This window comes from Maylandia zebra, linkage group LG3, assembly GCF_041146795.1.
Source record: "Maylandia zebra isolate NMK-2024a linkage group LG3, Mzebra_GT3a, whole genome shotgun sequence".
NCBI lineage: Eukaryota > Metazoa > Chordata > Actinopteri > Cichliformes > Cichlidae > Maylandia > Maylandia zebra.
The window spans coordinates 13,193,027-13,211,206 of NC_135169.1; the positions used below are offsets into that span (position 1 = coordinate 13,193,027).

At 39.3% G+C, this 18,180-nt stretch overlaps 1 protein-coding gene across 1 annotated transcript; it reads right to left on the reverse strand.

The window, feature by feature from the left end:
* Positions 1 to 241: 241 nt before the first annotated feature.
* LOC106676845 (myelin-oligodendrocyte glycoprotein) lies at positions 242 to 4,447 on the reverse strand. The gene is made up of 3 exons (XM_014414269.3): positions 4,206 to 4,447; positions 2,582 to 2,905; positions 242 to 2,343 (listed from the first exon to the last, which is right to left on the reverse strand). The coding sequence occupies exons 1-3, from the start codon at positions 4,273 to 4,275 to the stop codon at positions 2,183 to 2,185; spliced, it is 555 nt and encodes a 184-aa protein (XP_014269755.3). The 5' UTR covers positions 4,276 to 4,447; the 3' UTR covers positions 242 to 2,182.
* Between the last annotated feature and the right edge of the window lie 13,733 nt (positions 4,448 to 18,180).

The following is an 18,180-nucleotide window of genomic DNA, read 5'->3' on the forward strand; positions in this document are numbered from 1 at the left end:
CTTTTGTTGGAAGAGCGCTCTATACTCTCTCCGTTTTTCATGTCTGTGCGTTAGTAAAACTGCATGTCTGAGGACAGCACCCTGCACTCCTGGGCATTAGCCGTCTTTACTTAACTGATCACACCCTGATCTGCGTCTGCCTGGAAGGAACAGAAAGCTCAGCACAGCTTCTCTGAGTTTTAAAACCTTTTCCTCCTGAAACTTCCTTCTACCAGAAAACAACACAGTCAGCACAGAAACATTGATTTAACACAGTTTTTATTCATGTCTTTAAACACAGTGAAACATTTTACCACAAAGATAAAGTGGAAGCTTCTCCCCCTCCTCAGCCTCTGATGTCACATTAAGCTAACCCTGTGCTCTCAAGATAGGAGCTCTGACTTCATGAAAATACTTTTTCAAAGTCTTAAACATCATAAAATTAAAAAGTGCATAAATTATCTGTGTTAAAATCACAAGTTTTAAACCCCATTCCAGTTTCACTACAGCAGCATACATCATATCCTGTCACCTGTCAATCTGTTAAAGTTTACATAACGACATCTTTACAGCCTGATAGAAAAACTTTGTAAGCTAAGAAGACTTTTATGTAAGTAATTAACGTAAATGTGTTCACTTGGACGTATCCCATGTGTTACACTAAATCCCTGCATTGTATTTAAAGTGGACATGAAACATTACATGTGTAAAGGTTAATTTACACCTCTGTCTCTTTAGCAGCAAGTGATTCTTCAACATCGGCTAGCTGAACTGAAGCATGAAAATCCACCTGTTTTAAGAGTGAGGAGGAGAGCCAGTTTGAGTCAGGTACACTGGTGGTTCACAAAAGTGACACCCTTTTACTGCTTCTCACTTTACACCAAGTAATCTGATCTGTCACTAGTTAGCTAACATAAATGAATAGAAGTCTATTAGCCAACCAACCCAGTAACATCACATGCGGTACTTGCACAACATGGTGCCAAACATACTCTGAAAATAGAAACTTTATTCCCAGCTTCACAGACAGTGTTAAATCTGTGAAAGCTTTTTAGAGCGAGGCTTTGTGGTGTAAGGTAGCCTTTATACATGTAGCGTTTCACTTGATGTTATTCTATTTAATGAATCCTTCCAGTAGCATGAATGTACAGTGATATAGTTTAATCCTTAATTATAATCATTTTTTCTTATTTGGATGTATAAAAAATATCCATCAATCCATCCACCCACCCTCCATCCTCTGTCTACCAAATCATCTTTACCGTTTAGACCCTGTTTTTAAATGTGAACTTCACACGAGACGTTCTTGTGACTTTCAGTGAATACAAATATGTCTATACAGCATCTGCTTCGATCACTCACACATGGAGGTAAAGCTTTATCTGTGCAAAGAGTCATTTTACTGTAATAGCTACATTAATCTGACAACTTACAGGATATCTTCACATTCACAAATGAAACAGTTTTTGTTAGCATTAGCGCATAAAATATAAAGCTTTGTTTACAAAACTGTAAAAACAGGACATTTTACATTATAATTCATAGAGAGGAAAACTAGCTTCACCTTTAAGAGAAAACACTTAATGGAGAGAAGAAAAAATAGTTCCATGTCTATTAATTACTTGATATAATCTGTGAACCTAAAACACTTCATGTGATGACAAATTACTCAGTTTCTGTCATGAACTCTAACAGCTCAGTTTGATTCTTGTGTTTGTGTCTTATAACCAGCTTTGGTGTCATTACACCGAGTCCCACACATCAACAAAAATCCCTGTCCTAATGAGGACACACATATATGATCTTTCTTTTATTATTCAGGTTTCAACACAAAGCAAAGATGACTTCAAAGTGATCACCACAGCTGCTCTACTATAGAAACACGGACAGGTAGAAACACCAATTTCAAGTCTGACTGATCATCTCTGCCTTTGTTACCTGTTCAAGTTCAGACTCTGGCTGCTGGGCTGGGGTCAGCATACACCCACTTTCAGCAACACTCTGTGTTATTGGCTAACTTAGTGTTAGCATGCTGTCTGTGCAAATGGTTGCAAAGAGCCAAGGTTCTGTTAGCAGGATACTGCAGTTTAGCATTGTTCTGTTGTCCTTCTGTGCAAAAAATAAATAAAAGTAATGGCCACATCTCCACTGTAAACCGCTCCACCGTTTTCCTACTTCATGTAGTGCAACAAAGAGTTTCAGTTCACACATGATAGTACAAACCGTGACGCCTGCGTTTTTTATGTTTTCGGTAAATTAAAAATACGCCAGCAATGATGAACATCACAGGAAGAGGCAGACCAGCTCTCAGTCCAACAAATCCATCCTCCTTCCCTCCATCCTCTGTGTGTCCTCCTGTCTGACCTGCAGGTGAGAAACAGGTGTGAGGTGTCAGCTGTCAGGTAGGTGATGAGTGAAGAACAGAACAGAATCCATTTCCTCTTCAAACTGCTGTCAGACATTATCTACTGCACTCTGATCACATCACTCAGACCAGCTGCTTTCTACAAAGTCTCATCAACAACATCTTTAGAAACAAACATCAACAAGCAGGAAGCAGCTTCACCTCTGATCACACACACACTCAACTCTACTCACTCACCTGGAGGATCAACAACTCTCAGGTAGATGCTGCTGATGGACTTCCCATCTAACAAACGACACTCATATGTTCCTGTGTCCTCAGTCTTCACATCCTTCAGAATCAGAGACACGTCTCCATCCGTCATCTGTCTGTCCTGCAGATCCACCCGGTCCTTAAAATTCGGATGCTGGTTTGTTGGATCGAGCTGCTCGTCCCGGTACAAAAGGACATATTGTGTCTTCAGGTCAGCTCTGCTCCACTCCACACCTATGATGTCGCTGTTCGGACCTCGACACGGCAGAGTGGCAGTCTGTCCACTATCCGCTGTGATGATTTTGCGGTCTGAAAGAAGAAACAATTCAGAGCAGAGAGTTTAATGGGATCAAAGTATAGTAGCCAATCAGAGTAAGGAGCTAAGAGACCACTCAGTGTGGGATTTTCATGCGTTTCACACGGCAGCTCAGGTAACTTTATAATCTTATGAGCCCCTTAAGTCCTTTTATGATCTATCTTTTAATCTAAATTGTTTATTTTCTTGTTTTCGGTGCCGTTTTACTATTAAACTGTTTGGAGATTCTTCATAATCCTTCAAAGATCAGCAGGTCTCCGTCTCTGCGGGAACACTGTGGATAAATGGAACAGAGGGAGTTCTCATGACAGTGTTACAGTCCCCTACAACTACAAATGCATTGGTAACAGCAAACAGTCTTTAAGTGAGCCTAACACAGCCACACCACATGTGTGGATTGTCAGAGCCCTGTCAATGCTTTCCTGCACAGCTGAAGTCCATGGCTGGCAAAAATGATCCCAAGGCCACCGGGAAACGTCCCTGTACCCTCCCTGATAGAACTCAGCTCACCTGCACTGAGCTATCTGGTCTTGGGACAGGTATTAGGAGCACATCGGCCTCTGAACCCTTCCTATAGAGGTGGGCAGATCCATGCAAATATCAGTACAGTGATGATATTGGTATCAGATTGAAAATGTGTTCAGAATTTTCAATTTGAGGATGACTGAGCCCATAAATCACAACACACTGCTCACCCCAACATAATCTGCCTTTATGACTTAAAAGCTATACTGCTATTTACTTGATATTGGATGAATACAAGAATATGTAGTATTGCACAGCATTACTCTTTGGTAAAAATCCTGTTGTAGGCTATAACATAATGTTCCAAGAAAGGGGAACAAAATAAACTGTTGGTGGTAGTAAAAATGCATAACTTTTGCAATTAATTATCCAAAACGGGTCTAGTTTTATGCAGGTTATAGGAAATTATAGGTTATAGTAAAAGCTGTTTTTTAAAATACATGAATCACTTGGAAACATGCAGTCCATATAGTCTCCACCTCCTCCTGCACACCTTAAACTCCTCCCTCAGTGACAGCGCAGAGCAACATCATTTCTCCGGACCTTGTCGTGTTAGTGAAAAGAAATTGTTGGGAACTGAGCGCAGCACCCCGCCGTGCGTATTTCAGAATAACTGCAAATAAATCGGGTTGCGTGCTGAGTTTCCACAGCACAGGTTAAACAGACACTAATGACACAGATATTATAGGCTCAGTATTACGGACTTTTCAGAGTAATATAAAGTGAACTCTCATACTTCATGTTGCTTTAAAACAGCTTGAGTCTCACCTGCAGAGACCAGCAGGACGCAGACAGACAGTAAACTCCAGCAGAGACACGCAGACCTGCCAGCTCTCATTTCCGTGTTCGGACTTTTCCTTCTTCAGCTTTAAAAAAACTTTAAACTTCCTTATCGATAGATCCTGGGCGTGAGATTATCTGAGTTGGACTTTATTAAAAACATTAACATTTAATGTTGTTTAAATATCCGTGCGTCTTCCGCGTCTTCCGTGATCGTGTCAACGCAAGCAGGGGCGTGGAAGCGGTGGAGGAAGAGTAGGACTACCCAGGGCCCCTGAGGTGGGAGGGGTCTATCCAAACCTGAAACATTTTTTTTTTTAGTTTGCATTTTTTTTTGTTTCTTATTAATTAGTATCATATTTAAATTTCATGAATAAATCAGTCAGGTGACTAAACTTTGATTCCTAACTAGCTGTGATAACAGTAGGTGTGATGCCATTTCACCCCTTACAGATAAAAAAATGGTTTAGTCCACCGTGCTGTGGGGCTTGCAGCAGCAGCCTATCTATATGAATGCTAGTGCACACAGTGAGTCATGTCTTTAAACAAGAAAGTAAACTGAAAGAACCAAAATAAACAAAGGAGCGAGAAAACAAACTGAGGACAGTCGACTGCTAACAAAACCCCGACTTTCAGCAGCCACAGTGCAAAAAGCTGTCAGAACTGCTGCCTCTCACTAAAAACAGTTGATTTTGTGCATCAGAATAAGTAAAAGTTTTGTTCTTTCAGGAAACTTTCATACTTACTGTTCAGTTCTCATCCCGCCACTAAATTTAACCAACTCGGTCACGTTAAGAAAAAGGTAAAAAAAAAAATATCAGTGTAGCAGAAACATGTGAAAAAAACTTTTGTTTCAGATATTTTAACTGTTACCCGGTTATCAAGGAACATTCCCACAACCTCAGTAACATCCATACAGGACCCTCAGAATGCTGCAGTCAAAACTTTTACTCTTAATTAAACTTTTAACCTCACATGAACTTTATTTCATTTATTTTTGGTGACAGAAACCTGGCGATGACTCCAACCTCCTTGGTTTCAACAGAGGCCGTTCCTTCCTGCTGCTGTCAGACTCTTTAATTCAACCACGTGGTCAGATCCACACATCCTGAACCACAGTAAACACACCTCACTGCAAACCGTCACTTTTTGTACACCACAACGTACATTTGCATACCTGTGCAGCTATAATACCTGTTAATATCCCACTAACATTACTGTTAATATGACTTTCCTTTTATATTTTTATCTCTGTTTCTACAATTCTTTTTATACGATTGCTCTGCTGTCTGCTGCATGTATGTATTCTGCTGCTGACAGCTTGGGATTCATAAAGTTTCTCTGATTCTGATTCTGAAATGATCATATTAAACGGTTTCTTGATAACTTCACTGTAACTTGTTTATAACATTTGCTATGATTGTGTGGCCAGGTGTTTATTCAGAGAGCAGCAGCAGAGTGAACGAGGCAGGTCTACAGATAAAGTGTAAAGCTCACCAGTTTCTCTTAAGTCACATGACTTCAACTGAAGTCTTTTACAGAAGTCATGTAATTCAAAAGTCCCGGCTATCTTTACACACAGAACCATTTGCACCACACTTAGAAAATTATTTGTAAATGTCAGAGATGTGCTAATGTTTCCTCCCTCTGGTGTCAAAGGTCAACTTGGGCGACAGATGAAAGAGTTAGTAAGGATTTAAACAGGGTGAAGTCTCTTTGTGGACCAAATTGTTTGTGGAAATATAAAAAAAGAAGAAGAGGTAATGTGGACTCAGACTCTTCTTTCAAGCAATGTTGCCACTTTGAGGTATAATTTAATATTTCAAACTCTCAACTTTTCTGCAACAGCTTGGGGATGGCCTCTTCCTGTTCTAACAGTGCACAAAAGCAAGTTCCATAAAGACACGGATGATGGTGGATTAATGAGTTTGGAGTGAAAGAACTTGACTGGCCAGCACAGAGACCTGACCTCAACCCAACAGAACATCTTTGGGATCCATTTGAGTGCAGACTGTAAGTCAGGCCTTGTCATCCAACATCAGTGTCTGATGTGACAAATGCACTTCTGGAGAATGATCGAATATTCCCATTAGCACTCCTAAACCTTGTGGAAAACCTACACAGAAGTGCAGAAGCTCCCATTGCTGAAAATAGTGGGACAACATTATATTAAACCATATGGATTAAGAATGAGATGCCACTTAAGTTCATATCCGAGCAAATACTTTAAAATGTATCTGGCCTGTCTGGTCTGATAATGGAACTAATCTTGTTGGTACTAAGAAAGAGGTTAGGGGGGAAGAGTTGACATCAGTAAAATACCATGTTTGAGGGGAGTAAGCTAAGGGTCACTGATTCCTCTTTTACACGGCAAACAGGTGACAAAGGTCTCCAAATCCTGTTCAGTGAAGCTGAAGCAATCCTCAATAAATTGCCCAGCACTTCTATATCCTGTGAACTCTTTTGATGTAGAACCTTCTACACCAAAAACTATACTTTTATTCAACCCTCAACCTGTTTTCCCTCAGCTGTCCAAGGCTGGTGGAAACAAGTACAGTACCTGGCTTAAGTTACATAAAAGCATTTCATCCTTGCCTTGTTGCTTTAATCTCACTCACTTTGATCTGTTCTTAAAACATTATGTTTATTTCATGTCTTATTGTGTGAAACAGTGCTGGATGTGTTTGATGGTAATGAGGTGTCTCAGGCTAAGGGCCAACTTGAACTGGCACTACAGAAAGCTGTAGAGATGCAATTCTGGAGACAAATCAACTAAATGACTTCTCTGCAGCTCAGTTCAGTCCAAACAAAAGTGGTTTAAATAACGGAGACATGTTGTTCTTTAGCTTTGAGTGGTGAAAAAATGTGGCAGGTGACAATGATGACGAAGGGGAGGATTTTTTGCCATTGTTTGTGGTTTTATGTACTCCAGATTCTCTTTGGTGGTGGATTATTAGTTTGTGAGCAACTCTTGACCAAAGCAAAACCGACAAGGAGCTGACCTTATAACGTAGCAACAGCAACAAATAAATTTATTTTGTTTTTCATTTTCATCATTTTAATTTGCTGCTCTGTGAGGTCACGACAAAAAGGTTGGAAACACAGTTTTTCCAGTTTGCAAGAAGACAAATCGTGTGCCTGTCAACATGAAATATGATCGATAATCATGAATATTTTCAGTAACTCAGTCAGTAATTTTAGTGTATCTGTGAAAAAAAGCTGAAAAACATCCCTCTGATTTATTTGAAGTGTAAGCAAAGGCACCACATGCAAGAAAAGGAAATTGGGTGGTTGTTACATTTACAGTTTACTAACTTAGAATTTGAACAAAACAATTTAATGTTTCTATGCTCAACATAATTAAATCATGTGGGATCTGCATGAAATTCAACAACTTAATTTGATCTTGTGTCGATGACATGATACAATCTAGTAAGAATAGTTTATTGCCTGGACTTATGAAATTCACAAGATCACACGAGATTTCAAACCACAGGAAAATCACTGGGGTTATTAGAGGAAGACAACTATGTGTATGCTGTTGCTATTTATTGTGGTTTAACCTGTCAAGGACAAAAACGTAAAGAAAATTCTGCATCAAGCCTTGTAACCACAGATTTCCTACTTTTGGGAAGTCAGGCTTGACAGCTTGGTGGCGCGGTTACTTCACAGTAAGAAGGTCCTGGGTTCACGTCTGCAATCCAGCTAGTTAGCAGTGGGTTCTCTCTGGGTACTCTGGTTCCAACAGTTAAAAGTCATGCAGTTATTGGGGTTAGGTTAGTTGGGAAATATTCTCCAGCGTTAGCCCTGCAATAGACTGGTGGCATGTCCAGGGTGTGCCCCGGCTCTCGCTCTATCACATTTGGGATAGGCCCAAATGACCTGTGTGATTTAACTCAGTTGTTTAAGGTGAAAAACCTCTGTGTGCAACCAATGTCTACTATTGAATTAAGTAAATCCAACATGTTCTCTTTTCATTGCAGAGAGGTTCTGCTTTCTGCTTTTCTAAAGTTTTGGGGAAACAAGAATGCTGACACCAAGTCAAATAGAAGGAGGAAGAAGGTGAAGAGGAAGAGTAATGTTTTTATTTGAAGAAACAGTGAATTGATTAAATACAATTTAGATTAAACAGGTGGGATTCTCTCTGCAGGTACACTTACAACCACAGCTACAGTGCGAGCCACCATGGAAACAGTGCCCCCTTCCTCAGCTCCACTCCCTGATTGCAGCTCCATCCAGCTTGCATTCAGAGTGGTCCTCCACCTGCTGGTGTTTTGTCCATACTTCACTCTCCTCGTGGTGTCTTTGTATCGATGCAGAACCAAAGGTAACACTGAATCACTGACTCATCACTCAGTGTGCTAATGATGAACTAGTCTCCCTGTGTAAACTAGTCTTTCTACATATTTACAGGAAATTTCCTTTGTGCTTCTCATAATGATGAGAATAATGATGTCATCACTGATGTCACCACGGAGCATCACCTCTGAATCGCCTCTATTGTGTCTCGGTGATCTCTGCAAACTTTATATCAGTAATAAATAAAGCTGTGCATTTATTGTCATTTCTACAAAGAGGTCTTCTGTCATCTGAGTGTTAGAGATGATTTATTTCTAGTAACTTTTGTTTTTCAAAGTAGGAGTCTAGAAAGAGTCTCACTGTGAAACAGACTGAACAGCTGATTGTCTTTGTTTTAAAACTGACTTCACAGCTAAAACACATTTAAAAACAATATTACTGTAAAAGTAGAACAGTGAAAGTTTATCATCTCGGCCACATCTGATCACCAAACCTGCTGCCTTTCATCCACCCTCCACTGTGCTCCGCCTCAGTGGTCAGCTTCACCTCCTCAGCTCTCCTGCTCAGACCTGATCCTGGATTTCATTCTTTATTTGCTCAGATCAGTTCTCCACACTCTGGACTCTCTGCTCAGGTCCACTTCCCAGCTGCTCTGCACAGTCAGTGTCACGGTCCTGGCTCGGTGACCCAATGTTTTGACATTTGTATCATTATTCATCTTTATTTTCCTCATTGTTTAGTCTGTTAGTGTTTTGGTTTCTATTTTGGAATTCTAGTTCTTAGGTTTTGGTTCCTCTGCTTCTCATGTCACTCCTGTCCTTGTACTCTGTGTTCCCTTCAGTGTCTAGTCCGTGCCTCTGCTGTTTTACTTTGATGGGCCCTTGTCTCATGTCAATGTTTCTAGTTTTGCTTCCCCTTGGACTCCTCAGGTGTGATTACTCCTTGCTGTATCTCATCTCCTTGTTTGCCCTCAGGGTATTTAAGCCCTGTGTTTCTTTCTGTACCCTCATGGTTGTGTTTCCCTGTGTGCCATTGTGTGTGTTTAGTTTATATCATTTCCCAAAGTACTTTGTATTGTTTTACCAGCCAGCAAATAAAGCTGGGCTGTTTTGAGTTTACTCTTCGCCTCTGTGAGTCTGCATTTGAGTCCTCTCCTGCCTGCACACAGCCAGGAGCCTGCCCAGTTTCCAGACAGTCGGTCACACACTCCCCACTCTGACCAGCTCTGCTCTGGCTCAAAATCCTCAGCTTAACCACAAACCCCTATATATTTATGAATCATATCTAGCCAGCTTTGCCTCGTGCAACAGCAGCCTTCAAGTTAAAATCTGTGTAAACAATAACCTGGCCCCAGAAGTGGCTCCATATTCATTTCTATGAGGTGAAATGACTTCCTTTTTTTCCTTTTTTTTTTCCTTTTGACCCCACTCACCCAAACTTTCAGTATTTGATGATTAACCCCATTTTTGGAAAAGCCATGAAATATGGGATCATTAGGTTTTGTTTCTTAAAGAGTTGCAGGAATTTTAAATTTCCAATGGGAGTCTAGTGTTAACAGAGTGGACAGACAATACAGACACAAACAACATGATGCAGACACTAGCAGCATGTCGGAGGACTACAGGGAGTGTGTGAGACCTTTACAGGATGGTGCAGTAACAGAAACTTGTTCCTGAATGCAGAAAAGACCCCAAACAAAACTGGTATTCGACTTCAGAGGAAAGCGGCCCATGCACACCCCGATATGACTCAAGGACACTGCTGTGGAGGTTGTGTAGCATGTAAGATTCCTGAAAGTCTGCCCTCGACCCCGTACGCCTCCTTCATTGTATAATTTAAAAAAAGTTTGCCATTACCTGAACGTCCTCATAGAAGAGCTCATCTCACCTGTCCTTTCTACTTAACTTTATTCCATATTTTACGGCCTCAGATCACATGCCAATGAAACATCTCAGTAAAAGTAAAAATGAGACAAAAGGAAGATTTCTGCCTTTATTTCTGTCAATAATGGTGCACAAAACAGCTAAAGTGTCCAGATGTGCCGTTGCAGTGCAGGAAGGGTTCTGCATGGGAAAGAAGTTAATATTTACTCTATGAAATCATGATAACATCCACTGCTTGATGGAAAAATCTCACATTACATGGAACGTATTTTTCAGATTTAGAGATTCTCTACAAAGTGATTACATCTGCGATAGCCGTCAGATGTTTAGATAATTTTAACAAATGTGTGTCCTTATTCTTCATGAATGAAGTTTTTTGTTTTTAAACACTCTGCGGCTTTCTCTTTAATAAATGAATGGTTTCCTTTTAAAGGTGGCTGCCCCCTGTTGCCCAAACATGTGCTACACCAACACAAAGAAGCAGGAAGAAAAAGCAACATCTGTCTGTAAAAACTATTTCAACATGGGAATGATCCACTAAAGAGACAGACTCTGTCAGTCCAGAGTATTTTGTAAAACTGGCACAGAAAAGACATCTTTGCATTTGCATAGTATCTATAGAAAACCCACTCAGACATGGAGACTGAAAGTGGAGAGCATGACATGTCCACAGAGAGACCCCAACTGAGGACACTCATATCAGGATCCTTCTACCTGTGATGCTGCAAAAACCTGGAGCAGAGAGTAAGATGAATGGATCTAAACTGCCTGATCCGAATCCTGAAGGTTCCTCAAATCTGTCATGACCCGTCTGTTAAGTTCCACAAACATTTTAAAGATGGATGCAGCATGTGTGATGACACTATCTGGTTTTGGTCTCCACATTTTAGCATCAATGATGTCACCACGTTGTTGTTGTTTTTTTTTGTTTGAAAGCAGAAGTGACCATATTTGGACAGGGGTGGGTGGTAAATTATGAGCTCACGGTGCCAAGCTTAGTTGCTTAGCATGCAGATTGAACAACTTTTAGAGACAGCTTCTAGTGGACATGAGAGGAACTGCAGGTTTTGGCACTTAGGTGCAGGCTTCAGTTTACAGCTCTGCAAGTTGCTGCTGTAAATGCTGGTAAAATGTTCTGTGTAGATTTCATGATGTGGATGACTGATTTATAATAAGTTACATAATTTCATGAATATGTATATAGTTTGTGTTAAAATGTCTTTATTTGAAATGTGCATGTGTACAGTGTAAGAGTTAGTCTCTCGTGAGAATACCCTTAAGGAGAGTACACGAGACTTTTTATGGACTGCAAGGGAGCAGATGTCTCTCATGAAGCCTGTTAAGCTAAAAGTTTACTAAAAGAAAAAGCAACACAAGGACTTAAGGACCTCTTTTCAGGACAAGCAGTCAATGAGGTATTTGTCATTTGAGAAATGTTTTTATTTGTGTTTGGACTTAATATGTGTACTGTAACGTTGCTAATTGGTTTGTACTGTTGACTGTTGACCAGTTCTCACGGCGTATTGATGTAGTGGCGTATCGGCATACTGGTGATGGTGAAGCTGAGGACAGAAAGCCCAAGTAATAAACGCCCGTTTCAAAGAACCGACCTGTGTCTGTGTTGTCGTGAAGAGAGCTACAGCTGCTTTGTGAGGTAATGACAAAAACACTTTTTGCAGTCTACAGGAAAATGAATCTTGTGTCCGTCAATATGAAACAGGATTGATAAAGAAATCAAATATTTTCAGTAATGCAGTCATTAAGTTCAGTTTATCTGTGAAAAAAGAGCAGAAACACATCCCTCTGACTTATTTGAAGTGTACGTGAAGGCATCACAAAGGTTCTGCTTTTGCAGGGTTTCGGGAAAACAAGAATGTTGACACCAAGTCAAACAGAAGGAGGAAGAAGATGAAGAGGAGGAGCAATGTTTTACTTGAAGTGACAGTGAATTGATATCAGTGTTGGTCTGATATCAGTGAGCAGTAAGATGGAGGAAACGTCTCTGCTGTGTCTGTTCTGTAAGTTCACTCTGTGTTTTTCATGCCTCTGCTGTCTTTGACTGGGATGGAGATCCTATGGGCTGTTTTAAGGAGGAGGAGGAGCCCAAAAATAGGGACAGTGGGTCCCAAGAACCGCTATGTTTAGCAAGTTTGAATGTATTTCTTTGAACTGTGTCTCAGGGTTTGCTTCTGTTTTTAATTCAAAGCTGAGATTTTTGTTGAATTTTTTTGTATTTATTCTGTTCTTATTCTGATGAAATAGCACAATTCAATGCATATATACATATTTCATCATACAGTATTCATTTTCAGTCACATGACCAACTCACCACCGTTGTCCAAAACATTACTTCATTGTGACAGTCAGCAGTACTGCAGTCTTTTTCTTTATCACCTGTCCTGAGCCAAAACTACTTGGATCACCTATCCATGGAAGAAAAACAAAGATATGAAGAGAAACTATAAATTTGTTTTAAATCCGGAACCTCTCCTGGTACTAAAGAGCTGATCTGTTTCAAACTGCTGTTTCGTTTCTTGTAGAATAAATTATTTTTTTTCTTACTAATCTTTAATAGTATCGTAGTGTTTCACTGCCAAACATGTTGTACTGACCAGAACTGACCATGTTTGGATAAATGAGTAACATGCTGTGGCCAGCTAATCCTTACTAGCTCAGCTAGCATATTGCCTCTGTAACCAGGCTCAATCACTTTGCTGGCTGTTCAAAAAACATCACTTGTCTCTGTGTTGTGTAGTAAATGATGAACGAGACTTGCTTATCCTTTAGTTCTTATTAACAGTCATCAGTGGAGATTATTTTATTAAAAGTCAGACAATATACAGTGGTCATATTCTCCATATAGTGATAGCAATAATACCAATATGTAATGGTCCCAGAAAGTGTACTGTGATGCAGAGTGCTGTGATCTACAACTCACTTCAACCTTGTCCCCTGTAATCTGGCAATGTTTTAATGCTGCCAGTGGCATTTATTCACTGCTTATGAGAGAGGGCGCTATTGAGCCAATAACCCTCACAATACTGTGGTTAACCTGGCATACACTATAAACATACGACATAAACACTGTTACACGTCCATAGAAAGTGTAAGCCCAGCATACAGACGCCTGCTGGTCAGTGGTAAACAGTAAGTACATCGGCTTCATCATTCATCTCCAGATCTCACTGGTAAGGCTGTAACACAAAGAATGAAAAAACAGGCTTTACAGACAAATGATAAAATCAACACTTTCCATAATATATTCTACATTTTTAAATTGATTTTTAAAAAACATTTCTAAAAAAAAAGAAAAATGCAAACACTCCCTTCAGGTCTGGTCAGTGAAGGCATCACACAGGTGTTGATGTTGCCTTCATGTTTTGCTCTCAGTTGAGAATTTCTTCTCACTGCAGACAGTCTCCTCTTCAATTATGTCCTGATCTGTTTCAGAAACACAATCTCCTCTGAATGTGTGAAAATCTCATACTTCCTGTCACCTTTACACATTCAAATAAACGTTCTTCTTTCTTCCACTGGATGTATAATATTCACATAAACCTTGATGGTAAGAGAAAAATGAAAGCTGTATATTATTGCTTATTAGGTCTTCTTTTTCATACAGTTACATTTGATTTTCTTTTCGTGACTCATGTGTTTTATAGAGAAAAGCTTAGATTTGAGCCACAAACAATATTATATTTATATGTGCAATGGTGGAGAGCAAAGACGTTGTAATAAAGTATGGATAACTGGTTAATATACATATGTAACCCTACCTCTTTTGATAGTTTTGCTGGCTTTGCTGGTGTGTAATAAATATGTATATTTTGTGAAATTAAAGATTTTATTTATCTATTTGATTAGATTTTAATTTTTCCACTTTGTATAACCACATTTTGATGTCGAAGCAGATAGTTTGAGTCCAATGTGACATTTCCGTAGAGATGGTTTAACCCCTCTCTGCATTAAAAATGATTAAAAAGGTCAAATAAGTAACATTTTAAAATGAAAAGAACCAGTACAGGCATGATAATCACAAATAGAGTAATTAAATGTCACAAACATAGCTTGGCAAATTAAAGAGTTAAACTCTTGAGTAGCCACTTTTTTATAACATGCTGTGTGATGACAAGGGGTCCAACATGAGCCTGGAAAATGTTTTTCATTATCATAATTTTACACTGCATTTATTTCTGATGCGACATCCTGAGCGGTGTTTTATGTGGATTCATGTCTACTTACCAACTTCTTTAATCGCTACATTAAGATATATTAAAGTCCACAGAGTTTTTTAAAATGGTTGTGAGTGCCTTGAGGTAAATGTTGTCATTTGGTGCTAAATACAATAAATACATAAATAAAACTGAATTGAATGTTACTAATCTCTTTCTTGTTGATGTATTTGGGGATTTAGACCAAGACATTGAAATCAGATGAGGAATTCCCCCACACGGTCATAACTAATGGACTGACTGGACTCATAACACAGACTTGCAGGATTAAGTTCAGTGCGTTTATTTACAGTGAAGTAACAACAGAATGTGACAACAGAAGGATTTCCAGTTAGTGAATCCAAAGCTTCAGTTCAGGCAGGTCCACAGGAATTCTCTCTCTCAGTGGGTCCCAATTTCCTGCAGAGAGGGTAAGATGAGGTGAATGAGCCGAAGCATGCAAAGTTTTAGACTGAAAGAGCCGACTTCCATAACTGTTTCTGAGCCTAATAATGCAGCATCTGATGAAATCCCTCCTCCATCATAAGTAGTGGGCAACTGATCAGAGCTTTACCAGTATGTGAGTTAATGAACCCAGGTGTGCGGAGCTGAAGCACGAGAAGCAGAGGAAGAACCTGCCCTTTGAACACAGGGTGTCTCAGCCTCTTAATATGCTGGTTAGATAAGGTAGAGTGCAATGTTATTCAAGTGTAGTCCATGAAGGGAGATGAGTGAATTCATTTAAACAGGCACCTTATCAAGTGTTAAAAAAAAAAGAAAAAAAGGACAAATTCGAAATTATTGACCCACAGAAGGATGAATAAACAGAATGAAATATAAGACAAAAAGAACGCCTGTCATTTATTTTTAGAAGCCACCCATCTCACATGAGCTCTTTAAAGTTTTCTCTAATTGCTTCTCAGAAACAGATTAAATATTGAGACCTCGTCTGTCATTGCCCCTCTAAAGCTACATCCACACTAGCCCGGACAGATTTGAAAACTGTTTTCATCTGAAAACGCTCCACATCCACACTAGCATTTTCAGTTGTTTTGACAGATTTGTGCGTCAACATTGAAACAGACGAAAACTCTTACGTTCCAGTACTGCGCATGCGTGAAACGCAAGAAGATTCGACCTGCCTCATTTCTATCTGCTGTTTATTTACTTTCCGGCTCTCTGAAACGTTGCGGCAAACGGTTGAGGAAAACCACCAAGTTTTTTTAAATGGACAAACAATGAGGTGGAGTTGCTGTTGTGAGTAACGCAAAAGCAAAAAGTTGCAAAAGCGAGAATTAAAGAATTTGAAGAAAAGCTATCTGAAGCATGTACAAACTGATATTAATCTTTAATAGGGCTGTCAAACTGAGAGCAAACAAAACAACCTACTCTAAGGCTACGTTCACACTGCAGGTCTTAATGCTCAATTCCGATTTTTTGATCAAATCTGATACTACGGGTACTCTAAATGGACCTATCTTCTGTAATGAAATTACAATTACTCACAGGGTTCATACGCCTTTTTCAGGGTCAGGTCTAGGTTAAATTAAGCACCTTTGTTCCCCCTTTTGTTAAGACATAGAAAAAACGCACCACACAAAAATTCTGCAAAAGGAAACTGTCACCTTATATGCATATAGTCTATAAACTCAAAATGCACATTTCACTTAAAAATTAAGATGTGAAAATGTGAACAAATCAACTTGTTAGAGATATCCATCTCCTGTTGCTGCTGCTTCTTTCCTGTATGACACAAAAAAAATAGGACAGAGATGTTTGTTTGTTTTTTAAATTAATTCCAAATAAAACTGTTTTATTGCTAACTAGATTGCTGTCTGTATTATTGCTGAAGTCCTAACTGATCCCCTTTAAAGTGTTTGTGCTAATAACATCATGTACAGTCAGACAGGCATGGAGAACAGCACTGACTGGGAGGCTCTGAACTGATCACAAAGTTCAATTCAACCTATAAGACTTTAAGAATGCACAAGCATCTACTTAAAATCTATTTAATTTATCATCCGTGATATTATTATGTACAATTCAGTCCAAATTCGTAGACTCTGACAAATGCATACTCCTTTTCCTCCAATTTGAAGGATGGGTCGGGTGTGTCCTTGGTGGCCCACCATATTCCAGAATTCCTAGCACGGCCCAGCTAATTCCAGTTTCCGCCAATGTCAGCAGCTACTAAGTTTTAATATTACTCCAATTACTCTTTCTGAGTCACAAAATAAACTTTTAAGATATTTTTAGGCAAGAATGTAGCTGTGTAAACTTCAAATATCTGCTCGGTTTATCAAGACATCACATATTTTCAGAAGTGCTGCGACATTTTCGGAGACGTCTGTTAGCAACCAGCTCGACAGCTAGCCGGGGCAATAACAGTGAACCCCCCCCCCCCGCTGTCTCTCTGTCATCATTTTAAGTGGGGGAACTTGCACAATCGGTGGCTGACTAAATACTTTTTTGCCCCACTGTATAAGAATAATGATGTGGTGACATGAGATACTCTGTGGTCTAATGTCATCACAGAGCATCACCTCTGAATCAGAGCTCGATTGTTTCTTGGTGGGTCTCATTTACATTGTCCTCGTCACCTCTGTTGTGGAGTTGATTTGAATAAACGGACTCTGATGTAGTTCTCTGGATGTTTTTATGTAGAATAAATAACAGTAATTGTAAATATTCCAACTCAAAGGAGGATATTCATCATGTGCTGTCTATGTATCACTGCAGCTATAACGTGTTGTGCAAAGCATTCCTTTTACTTCTCGACTGATTGATGGGACTTTGTTTTCTCTTTGTTGATCTAGCTTCTTTACCTTATGATATGAAATGCACTGAGGCAACTGCTGTGGTGATTTTTTGCTATATAAATAAAATTGAAAAAAAAAAGTACTGGATCGATACTATCAAGAGCAATACTTTTTTTCTATCCTTTAAAATCAGTATGTAGCCCATTGAATTGTGTTATGTTTTTAAATGAAAATATATACTTCAAACTTTACTATGACAAATGTTTGAACCTTTTTTGTGTTGACTAACATGTCTATTTGATTTATAGCCTGTATGAGATTTAAACAGAGAAAGTTGACCCAAAGTGCATTAAAGACAGATACATTTACATTCCATATAACTGCTCTCCCTAACGTAAGCTCCCCTAATGGGTTAAAAATATCAGTATCTGCAATACTGAAACTGTATTTACTTGGAATCATTGTTCTATAATCCAAATCTATAGTATTGCACTACTCTTAACTAAAATGCTCATGTAGGCTATAACAAATTTTGGTTGCAATAAAAACTCTAAAACTCATGGACACAACTATCCAAAATTGATCCAGCTTTTTGAAGGCTACGTTTAAAAAAAATAAAAATAGCCTAGCTACATAACAGTGCAGGTAATGACTTGTTTATGTTGCATATATGGTTTGTGTCACGGCTGCCGAGGCGAGCCGTGTGGAGTTGGAAGAAGGACCCAAGATGCAAGCAGTGGATGAGATGCTAATGAGGTTTATTTACAAAGGTGTAGTGGCAGACAAGCAGTGGGGCATGACAAATTAGTGA